At 41.0% G+C, this 21496-nt stretch overlaps 1 protein-coding gene across 5 annotated transcripts in view; it reads right to left on the bottom strand.

Annotated features, from left to right (window-relative positions):
• The window catches only part of LOC129183344 (plakophilin-4-like), a 47260-nt gene that overhangs the window by 20079 nt on the left and 5685 nt on the right, over positions 1–21496 (bottom strand). For 4 of the 5 annotated variants that reach the window (XM_054780492.1, XM_054780499.1, XM_054780466.1 and 1 more), the window contains exons 3-11: positions 12870–12982; positions 10297–10331; positions 9964–10074; positions 9396–9550; positions 8872–9325; positions 4416–4586; positions 3277–3478; positions 3019–3151; positions 850–1063 (exon numbers count right to left, since the gene is read on the bottom strand). In XM_054780492.1, coding sequence (XP_054636467.1) covers positions 850–1063; positions 3019–3151; positions 3277–3478; positions 4416–4586; positions 8872–9325; positions 9396–9550; positions 9964–10074; positions 10297–10331; positions 12870–12982 — 1588 coding nt within the window. The remainder of the gene's footprint in view (positions 1–849; positions 1064–3018; positions 3152–3276; positions 3479–4415; positions 4587–8871; positions 9326–9395; positions 9551–9963; positions 10075–10296; positions 10332–12869; positions 12983–21496) is intronic. The other variant, XM_054780484.1, reaches the window with a different exon arrangement.

The following is a 21496-nucleotide window of genomic DNA, read 5'->3' as shown; positions in this document are numbered from 1 at the left end:
TGAGGAAGAATAACACTGCTTATTAGTTCACTTTTAAAACTTCATTATGTATCTCAAGTGGCAGCGCGCCAAAGAAAAGGAGCGCCATCATCATGGAAGTGATGGAAGTTATTAATTTATGTGATGCAAGCTATTAATTTATATGAATAGTTGGAATTAATTACATTTTATATTGTAATTTATATTCATTCTAATTAATTATTAATGCCACATTTTGTTTATATAATATTAATATAAATTATTAATTTACTGCATATACATAAAACAAATATGTATACATTATTTCTATATTTCATATAATTCTAATAATAAATTATTATTTTTATTATTTTATTTATTTATCCATCCTCTAGCACCAGAACACATTTATAGCAACACACACGAGCATGAGTCTTATTTATGTCTTATGTGTCTAATTTTCTCTTATTACAGCTACTTTATTGGGTAACGGGAGTGTAAATGTGACTATAGGGGTGTTACAGTATTTCATGTTTAGAAGGCTCTAATAATGTTAAAAAATGTAAAAAACGAGCATGAGTCTTATTTATGTCTTATGTGTCTAATTTTCTCTTATTACGGCTACTTTATTGGGTAACAGGAGTGTAAATGTGACTATAGGGGTGTTACAGTATTTCATGTCTAGAAGGCTGTAATAATGTTAAAAAACGTATTTAGAAGGTCGTAAATAGGTCCACTTGCTTTTTCTCTCCTTTTTAATTGTGAATCGCACCCATCTAAGTTGGTCCCGCCCCTTCCAATACGTACATTGGGGGCGGTTGGAACGCACTTATGTGAGTACGCAAGTGTGCGAATTGGAACACAGCCCAAGTGTAAGTGCGAAAGGCGTACCAGTCACCAGCTCACGAACTTCGTTGTCTGTGGTCTTCCTGAGGAGGCGCAACAGCGCAGGGACGCCGCCACAATTCCTCAGTGCCACCTTGTTGTTGTCTGTGGCTTTTCCATACACGAGGTTCCTCAAGGCCCCACAGGCACTCTTCTGCACCTCGGTCGCCTTGTTGTCCAGCAAATCCACCAGGTGCTGGATACCTCCCAGGTGGCACACCTGTATAAACCAATCAGAGTGTTTAAAAGCTGAAGATGTCCCATAAAACGGGGGGTTATCAGATAAAAGAATCTCTTCACAACAGGATCCTACAGAATCATAACCTGGATTAAACATGCAGAACGATACATACATCGTAACGTTCTCTATTCAATCATGTCTGATCTTGTATGTGACAGGGAGATGCGTTGTATGCCCAAACAGCAACAAAGCACACCTCAACAACCAAATGGCATCGCTGTGCTGCAGTTATTTATTGCACAGGAAGGAGAGAAATAAGAAGAGGACACATTTGGCACCAATGTTTTATCAACTTTAGTCGGAACAGATGGCGCTTTGGCTCAAAGTTTGGTTGCTAGCTTCTCACAAAAGTGAAAGCAGAGAATGTACTTCTAGACTCTCTGTGAGACTGCATGGAGTTACAGGGGGTGGGAATAACGCTGTTATACATAACCAGTAATGGGTAATCTAATTCATTACGATTTCAAATGTCACAACGCTGTTAATGGACTTAACATAAAAAGGTTAGGATTCAAAAAACAAGATTCATCATCAAAAACGCTCACACTCAAACAAACAGAAATTGAGACTTCAAATCTCCTTTATAAATGTGCTGTGGCAGTCTCAAAAAGTCAAAAAATTGTTAAAAACGTCATCTGATTATAATAAAAATGAACCGGAGCATCATTATAAAGCTTTTAATACATAGTTGTACATGCGAGTGACAAAAAAAAGAAACAGAATTCTGTCACGATCTTGGCTGCTGTCGGAAGCTTGATCCGGCGTGCAAAAAAAAATCTCTAATGGTGCACGAGCAGGTGCAGAAACTCACGATTGCACAGGAACTCAACGAAGGGCGACAGAGGAAAAGGCTCTGCGAAACAACACCAGTGGTGGTAGTCATAGTAGCAGCAGGTTAGTCATTTCTCGGGTTACAGCACAGGCGAGATGAATACAAGCAATGAACCAGCGCTGTACTCAAGGCAGCGCTGGGCTTTTAAACCCCACAAATGTCAATCGCTGCCACCTGGGGTGAAGCGGCTGCAGTTTCTTCCCAGCAGGAAGTGCAGCCCGCCAAAGTAACAGCGCAGGACAGGAAGTACTCGCTCCTGTCCTGCGGAACATGACAAATTCATTGGTGTAAATTCACAAGAAACGAGATTCCGCCCCCAGATTTGAAATTGGCCACGAGGTTTATCAGAAATCCACTCAGATGAAGTCGCAAGAAGTCATTGTTTCTGGTACAAATCATTTAGGTGTGACCCCAAACAATGGACTAACATTAAAAAATGTAGTTCGAACCATAATTACCATAACTTGGCTTTATGAGTTTTAGTGGTATATAATACTTGGCTAACGTTAGCTTCTAGTAGGGCTGAGTGATTACTGTATATGACCGTGATCGCAATAAATTTCAGATCAATTTAGTTGATCAGCTGGTAGCGCCATCAAACATAATGATGTCATTTTATTTGAATAAAGTTGAAATATTGAAGAAAAAATCTTTTATTTTTTAAAGTCATAACATTATTAATATTATGAGAAACAAACAAAATAAAGCTGTCATTTTTGGAAAATTAGGCTGGGGAAAAAGTTCAAATACTTTGGAAATAAAGTCAAAATATTACAGGGCTCCACACTGCGACTAGATGGGTGCATTTTACGACCAAGATATGAGACATTGTGAGTCAATTTTTCATGTACTCGTGCATGCGCAGCCAGATAAAAGTACGTGTCCCTTATTGAGTTGACAAAGGACAGCCCTTACTACCGTGAAAATGAAAAATAGTCTGTGAAATGTGTAGTCAATTGAAGACAGCTTGTCACAGTCTAAGCCTATCGATGCCGGTGTGTGTGATTGCTCACGTTTGACTCACATCGCATTCATTCATTCATTCATCATTAATAGTACGCTACTGATCACATGTTTTTGTCGTTGATGACGGCCGCCTCACCTCCACTTTGATCCTGTTGTCTCCAAAGCACAGGTGCTGCAGATAAGCGGCGGCATTGCACTGCACGGAGGGGAAGTGGTGCTGCAGCATGTGGATGACCTCTGGTAGCTCTGGGTCTCGCCACGCAAACTCTCTGGGGGTGAAAAAGAGCGAGAAGACTCGTTGAGTTTGCACTGTATCTTGCTTCCTCGCCTGGGAGAGGACGTCTTTTCGTCAGGGTCCTTTATTGAAGTCAAACGATCGTTTCTTCTTGCACACCTGGGGTCTTTGTGGATGCTCTCCATTGATGGCGTGCGCGTGACCATCCGCTCCACCAGATCAGAGTGCCGGTGAGAGTAAACAGGATCGCCGGGGACCCTGAAGGAGTCGACGTACACGGTGGCGTTGTTCAGCCCGTAGCTGCTTCTTTGGCACGGCAGCGTGCTGCAGTGGCTCGTGGTGCGAGGGAGGGTCCCCACACCTGAAAGAAATCAAACCGGGATAAAGAGAGGTGAGCTTTTGTTCAAATGTCCACACACAAAGTCCTCTTAAACGCATTACTAGAAAGTAGGCAGCAACAACTCATTGGAGATTTGTATGTAAACAACTTTCTTGCTGCGATTAAGTGGAAGCTTAATTAAGTTCTGACTTTGGGGACAACAAATCTCGCATGTGCAAACCACGGCTAATCTCTGTGCAGTGTGAGAAAGCAACATCCTGATAAATGCAGCTTGGTAATATAAATCAGCTCTAAGTCAGCAGATCTGTTCCTCACAATGACGACATATTTCAGAGGCTACAAGAAAAACGCAATTAAACATCTCAACCTGTGGTTACCCCTCTTGTCTCTGCTCAACACCCCAAAAAAACTGAACTGAGTACACCATGTGCTCGATATTGGCCGCACTCAATCGCTCGACTGCCGCGACCATCATTAAGGATAAAGATGGTATTGTAACGTCAACTCGGACGTTGCAAGGATGACAAAGTGGTAGTCGATGGACAATCTCAAAAGAAGCTACTGTCAACCGACCCATGCCAAAACAACATCAGCAAACTCAACTGAACTCTCTGCACCCCACACACACGTGTCACATTCACGGCTTCACAGAGTGTCGGAAATCACAAAAGAGTCTTTAACACTACACACAACTGCCAGGTCCTTGAGCATGTTAAAGGATTTGCTCCGATGAAAGCAACAGTAATAACCAAGCAGCGTAGTGTCGGCGGATGACCATATTTTCTAACGAGAAAACATACCTTTAGCAATGTGTTACAAAACAAGTGCCGCAAAACATGCTGGGAAGCCAGAAGCACTCTCGGCAACCACTGGCTTAGTGTTTTTTACAATAGAACACACACTCACATTCAAACATATGGACAATACAGAGTCACCAGTCAACCTAACATGCATGTACCTGTGCCTGTTCCGTAGAGGGACCCCTGCAGGTCGTGAGAGGGGCTGTGGTACAGGGGGCTGTGGAAGGTGTGGTCATCAAAAACTGGCGTCATGTGACAATCTGGAGACAGCACAGCTCTCAGCTCGGGGTCAATCTGTCCTGACTGAGTGGCGTAGGAGCTGTGAAGGCCTGCAGGTGCACACGCGAGGACAAAGTTGTTTACTGGATGGATGGAAGCAGGACAACATGCAAACATACAAACAGCATATTTGTGATTATTACCTCTGCCAAGCGCAGTGCAGAGGTTATGTTCTTGCCGGGGTTTCTCTGTTTGTTTGTTTATGTTCAAAATGACTTGAAAAGTTCCCAATGGAATTGGGTGAAATTTTCAGGAATTGTCAGAAATGGGATATGGAAGAACTGATTAAATCATTTTCCACAAGAGGGGGTGCATTCTTGGCAAATGCGCAAAAGATCGCGGCTGTGACGCACGCATGGAGCATCAAGTCACCTGCTTTCTGGTCAGTTTCTGTTGTTGGTGCACAGTCATCCCTCATTTACACGGTTCATCGGTTCCAGACTTGAAATAAAAGCATTTGCTATTTTTTATGTTATTAGTTATGTCTTATTTTCTCTGATTATGACTTACTATATTGGGTAATACAAGTGTAAAGGTGACTATAGGGATTTTATTTCATTTCTAGAGGGCTCTAATTATGTTAAAAAACATATTTAGAAGGTCGTAAACAGGTTTTCTATGATCCAATTACGAAAATATTCCATTTCTAAATAAGGAACCCTACTTGGCGAAAATTTGCTTATCACGGTTGAGTCTGGAACCGATGAGCCACGCTAAACGAGAGACGACTGTATACCAACAGGAACTGACAGGAAAGCAAGCGAATTCAGCAAATTTGCATGTGCATCACGGCAGCGATCCTTTTCGCATTTGCCAAGAATACGCCTCCCTTGTGCAAAATGATCAACACACCAGGAAAACTCCTTGTACCGTTTTGACTTTCATCCTTTCGATGAGTTAACTGTTGCCTGTTATTGTTCAATGAAATGCTTTCAGCTTGAAATGCTACCCCAGAGAAGGATCTGTCAATACGATCTGTGTCGGCCACTTACAAGCTTGTTAACCTGTAACATCCTAATTATGTGCACCCGTCTATTGCTCATTTTCTATCTATAATCTGGGATTATGCCGGTTTGAATGGATGACTTGGAATGGGGACTTGGGCAACGTAGCAGAAAATCACTTATCTGGAAAACAGGAAGAATTTGGCGTAGTTCACTGCCTTTGAAAACATGCTTCCGTCACTCTGCTCTCCTCAAATGCACACAAAGGGTGCAAGTGCATGTGTGTACTTGCCACGCAAGTACCAAAAGAAGCATGCATCAAGAATAAAGCAGATGCTGAGTGCAGATGATAATCAGCTGATGGCTTTGTGATAGAAACCTTGCAATGTGGGTCAGTGGGAGAGGCTTAGTGACGTGGCTGAAAAGCTGAAAAGTAAATCTGTTGTTGCAGCATCAGCAGTGCTGCAACTACTGCAGGTTGAACACGAGTGAAGGACAGTAGAGATGTCACACTTTTGGTATCATTGTGACCCCATGACCCATGATGGGTTGGTGGGTGACTGTCAGGAAAATATGGTTTGACGTCTCAGCTTTGTGAAATAGGTTATATTATATTATATTATACTGTTATATATTATATTATTGGTCTTTTTTTCCCCCATTTTTGCTGGGTTTTTTTTTTCAAATTTTCCAAATATTTCAACTTTCTTCTTAAATAGTCTTTGTAAATTTTCTTCTCATAATATTAGGACTTTATTTCCAGAATATTTGGACTTTATTGTCATAATATTACAGCTAATATTACGACTTCATAACATACTGTAACATCCATCCATTTTCTATGCCGCTTATCTTCATTAGCGTCACGGGGGTATGCTGAAGCCTATCCCAGCTGACTTCGGGCAACATGCCAGGTACACCCTGGACTGGTCGCCAGCCAATGGCAGGGCACATATAGACAAACAACCATTCACACTCACATTCATACCTATGGACAATTTAGAGTCTCCAATTAACCTAACATGCATGTTTTTGGAATGTGGGAGGAAACCAGAGTACCCGGAGAAAACTCACGCACGCACGGGGAGAACATGCAACGGAGATTTGATCTCCTGACTGTGACTGTGTGGCCAACATGTGCAGCCACCGTGCGGCCCCCATAACCTAACATATTTTTCTTTAATATTTCAAGTCAATGCAGCTACAATGATGTTATTTTTCCTCATAATATAATAATAATAATAATACAAGTTCATTCTCATAAAATCACAACTTTTTTTCTCATTAGTATACAACATTTTTCTTTTAGTATTGTGATTTTATTATTGTAAAATTACAGCCGTTCTTTCCATTTCTACTGTTTTTGTAAAAAAAATGTTCAACTATTTCAACTTTCTTCTTCAAATTTGAAAATTTAAAATGTTCTTCGTAATTATGACTTTATTCCTATAATATTTTGCCTTTATTCGTACAACATACAATTAGTTTTTCGTTTTTTTCTTTCGTATGTCAACTTTATGCCAGATAAACGACGTTGTAAACGTCATTTATTTAACAACGTCGTAAATTACGACTTCTTTTGTTAAATTACAGCATTTTTCTCTTAATATTTTGACTTTATTCTTGTAAAATGACTGCTGATTTTTCCATTTTTGCTGTTTTTTTTTCTTTTTAAATTATATATTTAGAATGTACCGCGAGCCGAATATGGCCCACGGGCCGCACTTTGGACACCCCTGCATTAATGTCACGCTGTGACTGGCTAGAGGCCTCATGTCTCCAAAACAAGTCCTCCACATGCTTATCACCTGATTCAAATAGCCTTGGGTGTTTTGGCATGTAAGTCTACCCTTCATCCTTTTCTATATTAACAAACATTTATTTGCATGAATGGTCAGCTGTCTAGAAGCCGTCTGTTCAGGTTGTTGACTTGTCTCCTTGCATGGAAGTTTTATAAAATTGTACTTCTCGTTATTCTCAAAGAAATTGCCTCATCTCTTGTCTGTTTTGGAGCTAGTGGCAAATTTGCCCTTGACAGTGAAACAATAAAAAAACCTCCTGAAGCAGTGCGATAGAAGTAGTTTACTCCTGAAGGTGCTGCTAAGGTGCTAGTAGCTCTGCAAAAAACCCGTTGATGAGTTTGTGGGTGATGAGTGCTAAAGGTAAATGTGACGGTTGGGATTTAGAAATGCAGTCAAACCTTGGTTTTCTGCGTAAAGTTGCTTCGGTTTCAGTACGTATGACTTTTTGTCCCACCATTTAACACACGAGTGTCCAAATTGCAGCTGGGGGCCATTTGAGGGCCGCTGCTGTTTTTTTATTGGCCCACGGCATATTCTAAAAATATAATTTAACAAGAAACCTAATAAAAAAAAACAAAAAAAACAGCAAATATGGAAAAATCTGCATCAATTTGACAACAATAAAGTCAAAATAATAAAAGAAAAAAGTTGTAATTTAACAAGAAAAAGTCATAATATTACGAAGAAAAAACTTAATTTTAGTAGCATAAAGTTTAAATAGTACATTATGAAACACAGTGCATTATGAAAGACAAACAAAGCAAGGAATAAAGTTGTAATTTTTGGAAAATTAGGTTGGGGAAAATGTTCTAGTGTTATGACAATAGCGTCATAATATTATGGGAATAAATTCATAATTACAAGAAGAAAATTTACCATAACAAAGTAGAAATAGTTGAAATTGCATTTTTTTAAAAAAACTGCTGTAATTTTATGATAATAAAGTCAAAATATTAAGAAAATAAAATCATATTCTAACAAGAAAAAAGTCACAATGTTATAAGAATAAATTTAAGAGAAATGAGAAAAACAGCTGTAATTTTACGAGAATAAAGTCAAAATATTACGAGAAAAGAGTCGCAATTTTACGAGAATAAGCTCGTAGTATTATGAGGAAAAATAATGTCATTTTAGTAGTGTAGAGTTGAAATATTAAATAAAAAATATGTATTTTTTTAAGTCGTAATATTAGAGAAACAAACAAAACCAAATATTATGGGAATAAATTCTAAATATTTTGAGAATCAAGTCATAATATTACAAGAAGTAAATTTTAAAAAATTATTTCAAAAGAAAGATTAAATATTTGTAAAATGTAAAAAAAACAAACCCTACAGCAGCAAAAATGATAATAAATAAAACAGCAAAGAGCATAGTTCATAGTGGCCCATGCCACTATGAACTTGATTTTTCAGTACGCGGCCCTTGCTGGAAAAAGTTTGGACACCCCTGTTTTAGAACAAATTAGTGACAAAAACCGAGGTACCACTGTATAGAACTTTCTTTTCATATTTCCTGTCACTGTGGAAGCTATTAGTAAAGATTTAGCACGTGGTTGGGCATGATGGAGAGTTTGGAAAGTCACTGACCTATCAGGCTGTCAGGGCGGGGCAGGGCACTCCTCTGGTACAGGCCGTACGGGTCTGCACCGTAGGCCAGTGACTGGCCCTGTCTGGGCAGTGTGGAGCCATAATGCTGGGGCACCGCAGTCATCCCGGAGCGCAGTGGTGACCCTGGCAAACCCCTCCCCTCTATGAGGGAGAGGGTGGAGCCCAGACGGCCACCGCCACCCGCTCCCCCACCACCCAAGGCCTGTGTGCCGTCAGCCGGGGACGAGGGTGACGGGCAAGAGGGTGGCATGGTGGTTCCAGGGAAGACGGCGGCCAGCGGTTTGGGCTCCGAGAGGATGGGTGAGTCATAGGTGCTGCCCTGGGACGTTCGCAGGGAGATGCGAGAAGGAGAGACCGTGCCGGCTGTGGCACAACCAGGAGACTGGCTCCTGGAGGGGAGGGATGTCATCCTACGTAGGACCCGACCAGATTGCTGAGAAGGTAAGAGATAACACACTAATCTCCAGTATATTTCAGGAACATTAACACCAGATCCATCCTACCTGCCCAGATGCTTGACCCTCTGCTCGCGGGCTTCTTGAAATGGACGCACGGGGCTCAGAACGCACAACATTCTGGTTGCTGTAGTAACTGACACTGCTGTCTTGATAGCCGCTGTCCGAATAGGAGGTCATGTGAGCTGAGTGGCCCCCCGAGCCTGGAGGAAGAGGAGGAAGCATCAGTCAGCAGCCACTGCGTTTTACTTAATTTGCAGTACAAAGCACTTTCAGTGGAAATACGCAGCACGGCTATCTGCTGTACGGCAACAATGTGCTCGCTGTGCAGCTTCATCGCTGGCCTACTTTCTTGCATGTGGGGCATGCTTTTATTTCGAGAGCAAGGAATATAAATAAGAGCTTTCAAAGACTTACTCTGATGCTGCATGATTATTTATCATTGAAACTCTTTGTCCTATGATGCTGAAATCTGATGAAAGTATTGAAAAATCTATTCAATCACTTTAAAGACTGGTCCAAAAGTTGCTACTAGAGAGAGGCGACATCACGACAAGCAGAATATATGGGTTTGTTATTCTCCGCTAGCATGGCCATGTGTGACCAAGGGACAGACCCTCACTGTCATGCAGAGATGCACGGTCCACTTCAGGCGGGTACTGTCCCTCCTCTGCCCCGACGCGACGACCTTGACGTCCAGATATGGCTCCGCCCTGGGCGTCTCCTTCTGCAAAAGCATCGGGCAAACATTCAAAACGAGTCGCAGGGCAAACTTTTGCACAGATATTTCCAAGTTGTGGTGCATTTCTCTGACCGTAGACTAAATAGCCGGCCAGCCGCATGCATGCACAAAAAAGTTCATGCAGCAGTATCCGTGCATCCCCAGGGGATTTCAACTTTCACACAGCTTAGATCTTTCATAAATGTGCAGTGTAGAGAGAACTCATACCCGCAGACATCCAAGCAAACGACTTCTCAGATGAGCTTGAGCAGGAAGACAAAGCAAGAGTATCAGTCAACACAAAAAAGGTCGTCACACTGAAACCTCAAAAGCCCAGTGCTCTGGCGTACAGTCATACAGCTCAGAGGTCAACCACAATTTGGGGGGGGGGAAAATGGCCTGACAGAACCGCTGTCATGCATGGTGTCAGCAGTGATTCCCAACCACTGTACTGCAGAACATGAGTATGCTCGTGAGAGATTATCAGGTGGGCCGTGGGAAATGATCCAATTTCAGTTAATTGGTCAGGAAATGGTTCCTTGACTACAAATAATGTATCTTTGTTCATCTAGACGTACCACATGCGACGTACAGTGACACAGCAATTACTGTATATCTCTTCTACGAAAATGGCAGAAAGTGCAAAATTAACCTGTGTATACAGGCGGGCCTCGTGTTACGGCGTTTCATGGTTACGACATTCTGTGGTTACGACATTTTGTGGTTACAACATTGCGTGTTATGACGTTTCATTGTTTATGGTATTTTGTGGTTACCATGCTTGTGGTTTCCGCGTTTCATTGATACTTTGTGGTTATGACGTTTTGTATTACGACATTTTGTTGTTTCCGATTACAACGTTGTGTTGTTATGACATTCTGTGGTTAGAACATTTGGTGGTTCCAACATTTGTAACAATGTTTAATTGTTACGTTTTGTGGTTACGACATTCTTTCGTTTCGATATTCTATGGTTACGACGCTTCATGGTTACAATGTTTCGTTGACACTTTTTGTTGTTACGATGTTTCATGGTTCCGATATGTTGTGGTTACGACATTCTGTGGTTATGACATTTTGTGGTTACGTTTTGTTGATACTTTTCGTGGTTACGATGTTTGGTGGTTACGACGTTTGGTGGTTACAATGTTTGGTGGTTACGACATTTTGTGGTTACGACATTGTGTGGTTATGACATTTCGTGGTTACGTTTTGTTGATACTTTTCGTGGTTACGATGTTTGGTGGTTACGATGTTTGGTGGTTACGATGTTTTGTGGTTACGACATTTTGTGGTTACGACATTCTGTGGTTATGACATTTCGTGGTTACATTTTGTTGATACTTTTCGTGGTTACGATGTTTGGTGGTTACGATGTTTGGTGGTTACGACATTTTGTGGTTACGACATTCTGTGCTTACATTTCATGGTTACAGGATAATGTTTCATTGATTCTTTGTGGTTATGACGTTTTGTATTACGACTCGTAGTAGTATTTGTAGTATTTGACATGACTCATAGTATTCATAGTAACGATGTTTTGTGGTTACAATGTTTCGTGCTTATGACGTTTTGTGGTTATAACTTTCTGTGGTTACAACATTCTGTGGTTACAACGTTTTGTTCATATGGTTAAAACATTTTATGTTTGCGACGTTTCATGGTTTTGAAATTCCTTGTTGCAGCATTTGGTAGTTACAATGTTCCGTAGTTACTCGTCAATCTGTGGTTTTGAAGTTTCGTGTTACGATATATCGTGCTTAATGACATTTCATGGTTACAGTGTTTTGTGGGTACAACATTTTGTGGTTATGAAGTTTCGTGGTTACAACGTTTCATGGTTACGATGTTTTGTGGTTAAGACATTCTGTGGTTACAACATTTCATGTTACAACGTTTCATGTTACAACGTTTCGTGGTTACGACCTTTCATGGTTATGAAATTCCTTCTTACAGTGTTTCGTAGTTAGGACATTTTGTGGTTACGTCAAATCTGTGGTTTTGAAGTTTCATGTTACAACGTATCGTGGTTACGACATTTCACGTTTTGTGGATACGTTTTGTGGTTTTGAAGTTTCCTGATATGATGTTTCGTGGACACGGCGTTTTGTGGTTACAGCGTGTTGTATTATGCCGTTTTGTGTTACGATGTTTTGTGCGACAGTGTTCTGCGCTATGGCGTTTTGGGCAAAGGCGTTTCGCGGTTCTGCCAGTTTGTGGTTGCAGTGTTTCCATACTAGGTCTTCTCACGTTACGCCGTATCTTGTTAAGACATTTCATTGTTACGATGTTTCGTGATTACAACACACTCCCATGAATTATTAATACCGTGCAAAAACAAAAAGAGAAGTAGTTGCATGCGCGCGGCGGAAGACCACATAGGTGGGAAAATATGTAGTCGCGCTTCAGTACACTGAGGAAGCACAGCGTCACTTGTGTTTTTATTCGTGAACTGTTTGCCCTTCGTCTCCCATGTCTCCCAAGCGTAAGGCAGACTCCCCTGATCGCAGTGCGTCGAAGAAAAGGAAAGTGAGAGTGAAAAGTGAAGTGAAATTAGAAATTGTAAAATGCTCAGGAAGCTCGGAGAAACACTGACCAACATTGGGCGCATGCTGTCTCAGCTGTTTGACTGTCGAGATCGTCAAGAAGAATAAAAATGGTATCCTTGAATATGTGAAAGGATCTGCTCCTATTAAATTGTTGTATTCAACCTTAAAGGTTCCACTGCGCTTGAAGATAATATGTCATACGTGAAGTGATGAATGTCTTTAGTGTTTTGCCTTTCTTCCAGAAAGAACCTACCTGCTGCTGTCTGCAGGTGGCGACTCAGCTCCCAGCATGCACCTCTCCAGCTGGCTTGCCACAATCTGACGCTCTTCTTCCAGCTCCCGCGTCAGCCGCTCAAACTGCAGCTCCTGCAGAACACACATCCACAGCGATGGCATCGTAAGCCTCCTTTTTAAGATCTCTTATACGATATATGAGTATAATTCACTTTTCACCTGAAGACCTGCAGCTTAGGTGCTCGGTGCCTTGCCCTAGGGCAGGGGTCGGGAACCTTTTTGGCTAAGAGAGCCATAAAAGCCACATATTTTAAAATGGATTTCCTTGAGAGCCATATAATATTTTTTAACATTGAATACAAGTAAATGTGGGCATTTTTAAGGAGGACCTCTAAAGTTATTCTTTTTATTAACATTGTTACACTGAAGCTATCCAATAATAAATAAATTACTTCTTACCATTAATGCGACTTCTGGTGCCGCGTGCTTTTGCACCGTACTCCGTATCTTTTTCTTTTTCCAGAATTAGCGATCTGACTATTTGATTTAAGGAAGGGAAGTTCATGCGAATAGACTACCGCGAATAGGCTACCGCATTATCCAGTGATAATCGAATTTTGGTGTTTGACCCGGAAAATATTGGAAGGACAGCTGGCACTGGCTCTGGCCACCCGCATTGTGGTAGAAAATGGATGGATGGACTAAAATGCATAACAAAGTTTTATATTTTGAGTGTTATTTTTAACACTGTGATTTCTGTAATGTACATTAAAAGGTCAGCGAACAAAAAAACAAAAATACATTTTTATCGTGTTAAGACATGTTTGAGAGCCAGATGCAGGCATCAAAAGAGCCACATCTGGCTCCCGAGCCATAGGTTCCCTACCCCTGCCCTAGGGGCTGGGGTGTCCAAAGTCCAAAGTGTTTTTTTATTTTGCCATGGCACATTCTAAAAATGTAGTTTAATTTTTAAAATCAGCAGTAATTTTACAAGAATAAAGTCAAAATATTAAAAGAAAAAAGGAAACATTTTAAGAAAATAAGATATGATTGGAAAAACAATGTTTAAATATTAAAGAAAGGCTGGATTTTTTAAAGTCGCAATAAATGTACATTTTTAGATAATTAGGTTTGCGGAAAAAGTTAGAATGTTCTGAGAGTAAAGTCAATACATTGTGTGAATAAGGTCATAATTACGAGAAGAAGGTTTACAAGAAGAAAGCTGAAATACAGCAGTTGGAAAATTAAAGAATTTTAAATTTAAAAAAACAACAAAAATTATAAAAAAGAATAGAGTCAAAATATAAAATTGTATTCTACAGAGCAAAAGTCACAATTTTATCAGAATAAAACTGTAATATTATTAGGAAAAATAATGTCATTTTAGTAGTATTAAGATGAAAATTAAAGAATTTAAGAAAAAGTACGTATTTTTTAAAAGTCAGAATATTATGACAAACAAACAAAACAAAATTGTACATTTTTTAAAATTAGGTTGGGGAATATTATTCTATAATCGTTTATCCTATCATATTATAGGAATAACGTCCAAATATTATGTGAAAATTCACAAAGGTTATGTACAAAAAAATTAATATTTGGAAAATGTTCATATATATATATATACATACATACATACATACATACATACATACATATGTATGTATGTGTGTGTATATACAGTATATATATACAGTATATACTGCTCAAAAAAAATAGAGGAACACTTGGAAAACACATCAGATCTAAACTGGGGGAAAACTTATCTTGAATGTCTTTCCTGATAATAAGTGGGTGATGTATTAGTAACAAAATGATGCCACATAATTTGATAGAAATGAAAATGATCACCCTATAGAGGGGGGAAATCAAAGACACCCCAAAAATGAAAGTGAAAAAATGATGCAGCAGACTGGTCCATTTTGCCAAAATGTCATTGTAGCAACTCAAAATGATTCTCAGTAGTTTGTGTGGCCCCCCCACGTGCTTGTACACATGCCAACATCCAATTTGCGAACATTCTGAGATACGAACACAAGCTGACTGGTCTACTGTATATTTTCATGTATTTTGCCTTGTAGTAACTCCATATTTATACTGTACATGCTTGACCAGTAGAGGGCACTGTGACACTGCTAATGGGACCGACAGGAGAGGAAGACGAGAGAGAGTGGAAGGCTAAATTGCTGTCTGATACAACCCAGCAGAGCTGTTAAATAAAGTTGTAAAGAGTTAATAGGCCTGCTTAATTCTACACCACCCACAGAACACTACCTCTTTTAGAAGAGTAACGACGACGACCATTTGTCCTTTTTTTCAATAACTCCTCTTCCTCCACCACAGCGACGTATGCTCGACCACTCCTCTTCAAAGGTAAATAACATTTATCATTACGTATTATTATATCACTTTTATTATTATTGTTTTTTTCATTAATTATCCTCGTTTAATATTACTACTGCATCCAAACTCATATTTACATATATACACATATACTGTATATGTATACACGTACATGTAGTACCTATATCATTGGTAATATTACCTTTTGTTGGACTTACGAACAAATCGACTTGCGAACGGTCGTCTGTAACCAATTGTGTTCGTAAGTTGGGGACCTAGTGTATTTTATATCTATATATCTATATCTATCTATCTATCTATCTATCTATCTATCTATATATGTATATATATATATATATATATATATATATATATATATATATATATATATATATATATATACATATATATATATATATATATAGATACACTCCTGATCAAAATCTTAAGACCAGTTGAAAAATTGCTAGTATTTGCATTTTGCACATTTGGATCTTAATGAGGTTTTAAGTAGAGCTACAACATGCAAAAACAAGAAGGGGGAGTGAGACAAAAAGCATTTTGAAAAAGTAATTTATTGAAAACAACAATTAAACTGAAATAGGCTGTTTATCAGCTGATTAAAAGTTTAAGACCACAGGCTATAAAAGCAAAAATATGCTGAAAATGTTCATTTTCTGTCAGGCATTCACACTGTCATGCCCTCCTGATGGCTAAAGCTAAGAAGATTTCTCTTTTTGAACGTGGTCGGATTGTGGAGCTGCATAAGCAAGGCCTCTCGCAGTGTACCATTGCTGCTGAGGTTGGGTGCAGTAAATCAGTCATTCTACATTTTTTGAAAGTTCCTGAGCATTATGGAACAAAAAGTCAAGTGGTAGACACAAAAAAATCACACCTGCACTGAGCCGGAGGATCCGATTGGCTGTCCATCAAGACACAGGGCGGTCTTCCACCCAAATTAAGGCCCTTAATGGTGCCGACTGCAGCACAATAACCATCAGACGGCATCTGCGGGAAAAGGGTTTAAAAAGCAAAAAACTAATTCAAAGACCTTGTCTCCTTCAGCGCCACAAAACTGCCCGTTTAGACTTTGGCAGCAGGATCAAACATGGGACATTGAAAGGTGGAAAAAAAATTATTCTCTGATGAGAACAAATGTAACCTTGGCGGTCCAGATGGCTTCCAACGTTACTGGCATGACAAGGAGATCCCACCTGAGATGTTTTCTACCTGGCACAGTGGAGGGGGGTCCATCATGGTCTGGGGTGCTTTTTCATTCAGTGGAACAACGGAGCTTCAGGTGGTGCAGGGTCGTCAAACGGATGCAGATATTGCATGACTGAGGGCCCTCGTCTGTGTGGTAACAGCTGGGTTCTTCAACAGGACAACGCTGCAGTTCACAATGCTCGCTTGACCAAAGACTTCTTCAGGGAGAATAACATCACTCTTTTGGACCATCCTGCATGTTCCCCTCATTTAAATCCCATAGAGAACATTTGGGGATGGATGGCAAGGGAAGTTTATAAAAATGGCCATCAGTTCCAGACAGTTGATGCCCTTCGTGAAGCCATCTTCACCACTTGGAGCAATGTTCCCACTAGCCTCCTGGAAACACTCGCATCAAGCATGCCCAAACCCATTTTTGAATTGATTAACAAGAACGGTGGAGCTACTCATTACTGAGTCTTACTGAGAACATTTTTTGTTCTGGTTTGGAGAGTTTTTTGTTATTTTTGGAGCGATAGTCTTAAACTTTTGATCAGCTGATAAATAGCCTATTTCAGTTTAATTGTTGTTTTCAATAAATTACTTCTTCAAAATGCTTTTTGTCTCACTCCCCCTTCTAGTTTTTGCATATTGTAGCTCTACTTAAAACCTCATTAAGATCCAAATGTGTAAAATGCAAATTCTAGCAATTTTTCAACTGGTCTTAGGATGTTGATCAGGAGTGTGAATATATATATATATATGTGTGTGTGTGTGTGTGTGTGTGTATGTGTTACATATATTATTATTCCATTATACCCTATACATCCTATCAATACTAATATGTCATTACTCATTATTATACCATCATCATATATCAACATATCAGTCATGTATTCTCATGACTAATTCTTGGCGTTATATATCATTTTTCTGCATTCATGAGAATTGTATTTAGCATACAGTATATGATGGTTATTAGTGTTGATGGTTGCTTCCTTTGATTTTTCACTACTTGGCTGGAAAAAATGTTGACACCCCTGTAGGGCAACCCGACAGGGCCCATGAGGCAGGCGAGCATCTCTGGCCGGGCCTACTTTTCATATTTTCTACAGTCCATGGTCCATATGGTCCAACCTCCCCCTTCAAAATGAAACCCATTTTGAATTTGGGTGACTGACACTAACTCTTCTCGTAATAATTATGTAAACAGATGATGTTTAAGCTTTTAAAAGTACAAAAGATACTTAATTCCGGTTTACATCTCCTGATAAAGTGCTGTTGTATTTGGGTCAGCTGCTGTGTGGGACACGCAACCTTGACTGTGTTTGATGGTGCGCAATTGTTGTAGCGCTCATCAAAACGTTGCTGATACACCACTCACGACTTCGAGCTTCGATTTTTACGGCTTCACTCTATCATGGTTTTTCAAAAATATATTCATGAATAAATCGTTGCCAAAGTGAATTTTACATATTTTGGCCTCTATTAAACATTTTCAAGCATAAAAATGGCTAAAAGAGGTAAAATACATTCAGGCATTTAGAAGACGCACTGAAAGATGTTGATGATATGTAGTATTCTACACTGGTCACTAGGTGTCAGTAATGTTCCATTGATGAGACAATAGCCACTGCAAGAAGTACTGTACAGAACAGGAAGCAACAAAGGAACAACAAGGAACTCTCCCAACGCTAACTTGTGAGTATATATCATGTCTTAGTTCTCTTAGTCTGTCTGCTATATTGGTAATACAGAGTTGGTTATTGTCCACCCCTGCCCCTCTTAATCAAAATATAGTTCAGTTGGATTAGACCCCATAGGGTCCCCGGAATCATAATATAGTCAAACCTCGTTTTTCGTATGCCCCAGTTTTTGTATGATTCAGTTTTTTTTTTTGTGACTGATTCTCATCCCAGCCACTTTATACTCAGCTGCGAACCGATCCAGTGAGAGCCGGGATCTTCAACTCTGGATCGGATTGGTTCGCAGATGAGTGTGAAACGGCTGGGATGACAGTTAGTGCCGCCAAGTTCGAGTCCATGGTTCTCTCCCGGAAAAAGGGTGGAGTGCCATGTCCTTCTCAGGGATGAGATCGTGCCCCATGTGGAGGACTTTAAGTACCTCAATGTCCTCTTCACGAGTGAGCGAAGCATGGAGCGTGAGATCGACAGGCGGACCGGTGCGGTGTCTGTCGTGATGCGGACTCTGTGTTGGTGCGTTGTGGTGAAGCGAGAACTGAGCAAAGCTCTCAATTTACCGGTCAATCTACGTTCCTACACTAACCTATGGTCGTGAGCTTTGGGGAGTGACCGAAAGGACAAGATCGCGGGTACAAGCGACCAAAATTAGTTTTCTCCGGAGGGTGGCGAGGCTGTCGCTTAGAGATAAGGTGAGAAGCACTGTGGCTCGGGCATCTGGTCAAGATCCCTCCCGGACATCTCCTGGGAGGCGTTCAGGGGACATCCCACTGGTAGGAGGCCTCGGGGAAGACCCCAGACACTTTGGAAAGTATGTCTCTCACCTGCCGTGGGAATGCCTCGGGATCTGCCGGGAGAAGCTGGACAAAGTTGCTGGGGAGAGGGAAGTCTGGGCTTCCCTGCTTAGGCTGCTGCCCCTGCGACATGACATCAGCTAAGCGGAAGAAGATGGATGGATGGACAGTATTTGACAAAAAAAAAATAACCATTCTTTTGTCTTAGTTTTCGTACACTGTCTCGGTTATCGTACAATATTGCACGTAACAAACTAGTCCGTTTGCCCAGTACTGTATAATTCCTCGGAAATCAAGTGCCCAAACAAAGCACCCCAAGCATCCGTGCATTTTTTATTGAGTGCGGCTGCTAAATAACTCACCATGGGGTGACAAACACTATTGAATTCAAGAGAGAACTCATCGCAAGTACGAAGATGGCGTCCACGTGGTTGATATCGCCAGGATGTACAGGAAATCCACAATAAACATAAGTTCTATCCTGCAAAGGAAGAAGAACTCAAGGAAGCTAATCTTGTGAAATAGGTAAAGGGGGTTTCTTCACTTTTTACCGGACCTTTTGGAATTAATTAATCACGAAAACCGAGGTACCGCTGTACTTTATCTTAGCTAGCCTTTTGACAGCTGTATGCCTCCAAATTGGTAGGAACAGTCTGGGGAAGGCCATTTCCTGTCTGACAGGATGATTGTGCCCCATTGCACAAAGTACAGTCCATAAAGTCATGCTTGGATGAGTTTAATGTGGAAGAACTTGCACACAACCCTGACCTCGACTCCATCAAACAATTTGGGATGAACTCAAAGAGCGATTGTGAGCCAACGTCCCCGGCCTCTTTGTGGGAAATCACTCCCAAAGAAATACTCTGAAATGTTGCAATGGGGTCAGGAGCAATGCACCTTGCTAAGTCTTGTATGGACGGGTCTGACAGATGGTGACGCAAGCGCACTTGCTCATCTTTACTTCTCTCACGTCTTAAATATTCGGTTGCCATATCAACGGAAAGAAGAAATTCTCTCCTGAAGGCCATGAGCTTTTGGAACCATTGAGCAAGGTTTTTAAACATGTCAATGGTGAGAGATTTGTGACACAACGTGATTGTACTGTCATCTTCCCCCTCATATCCGGAGTCGCAGGGGCAGCAGCCCAAGCAGAGAAACACAGACGATGGCTACTTTGTTCAGCTACTCGGGGATCCCAAGGTGTTCACAGGCCAATTGAGAGACATAGTCTCTCCAACATGTCGTGGGTCTTCCCCAAGGCCTCCTCCCGGCCGGACAAGCCCTGAACACCTACACTGGAGGTGCCTGGAAGGCACACTGACCAGGTACCCGAGCCACCTTATCTGGCTCCCCTCAGCGGCTCTACTCTGAGTTTCTCACCTTATCTCTAAGTGAGAGCCCAGCCACCCAATGGATGAATTTCTGCCACTTGTACTCCCAATCTTGCCCTTTCAGTAACTACACAAAGCTCATAACCATAGGTGAGGGTAGAAACGTAGATCGACCGGCAAATTGAAAGCTTTGCTTTTCGGCTCAGCTCCCTCTTCACCACAAGGGACCGATGTAGAGTCCGCATCACTGTAGATGCCGCACCAAATCTGCCTGTCGATCTCGCGAGCCACATTTCCTCACTAGTAAACAAGACCTCGAAGTACTTGAACTACTCCAATCGGGGCAGGATGTCATCACCAAGCCGAAGATGGCACTCGACCCTTCTCCGGGCAAAAACCATGGACTCTGACTCAGGTGATGATTCGCATCCTTAGTTTGCTGAAATGGGAGAAACCACAAGAGGAAAAGCAGCTGTGTCGCCCACGTTCACCTTTAGCGAGGAGAATGCAACGCATCCTGGATTCTGTTTCGCCATCCCTCTTCTCTGTCTACCCACACACACAACCCAATGATACACTCAAACACTTTCAGTCCCTTTTCATTTCCAAACACCCACCTTTTGATGAGCAGCAACAGGTTTAGCTTTACAAATATTGTCAAAAGGCATTTCGAGAGAGGATGGAAGTAAATGAATGGATGAACCACCAGAGGTGAAACCACTACTGGACACTAGGGTTGTGAACGATAAACCGATGTGACCGGATATCCGGTTTGACAAGCGAACGATTCGGCAACATAAATCTTTAGATTAATCGACTGTGGAGACATGCGCCGGGTATCACGAGAGAAACAATCGGTTGACAGAGTGTCTTTAAAACAACGCCAGAGCCTGGACTGCCGGTGAAAGAATTGTCACGCATTCTACATCGCCGAAGCATGCGGGACAATCCTAGCACAGCTGAAGACCAGAATGGATGTAAATGGATGTCGCAGGCATGCTAGCTAGCGCTAGCTAACTAGTCACCGCAAAAGATTTTCAAGGCATCAGCAAAAAAACCAAAAGTTTGGAACGTTTTTTTCATTTTACAAGAAGCGTGCAAAACTTGACCAGCCAGACCAGCCGATGTGAGTATGGTAACTTTTTTGCTTTGTAACTTGTTTACTTTGAAATGTTGCGCCTTTGTTACCTACCTGGAGTGTTGAAAACACTACGCTCAGTCTGAAATGTTGCACGCTTGCTATTATTCTGACATTTTCAGTATGGGATTGTT

This window comes from Dunckerocampus dactyliophorus, chromosome 1, assembly GCF_027744805.1.
Source record: "Dunckerocampus dactyliophorus isolate RoL2022-P2 chromosome 1, RoL_Ddac_1.1, whole genome shotgun sequence".
Lineage (NCBI taxonomy): Eukaryota > Metazoa > Chordata > Actinopteri > Syngnathiformes > Syngnathidae > Dunckerocampus > Dunckerocampus dactyliophorus.
This window is presented reverse-complemented; position numbering and strand designations above follow the sequence as displayed.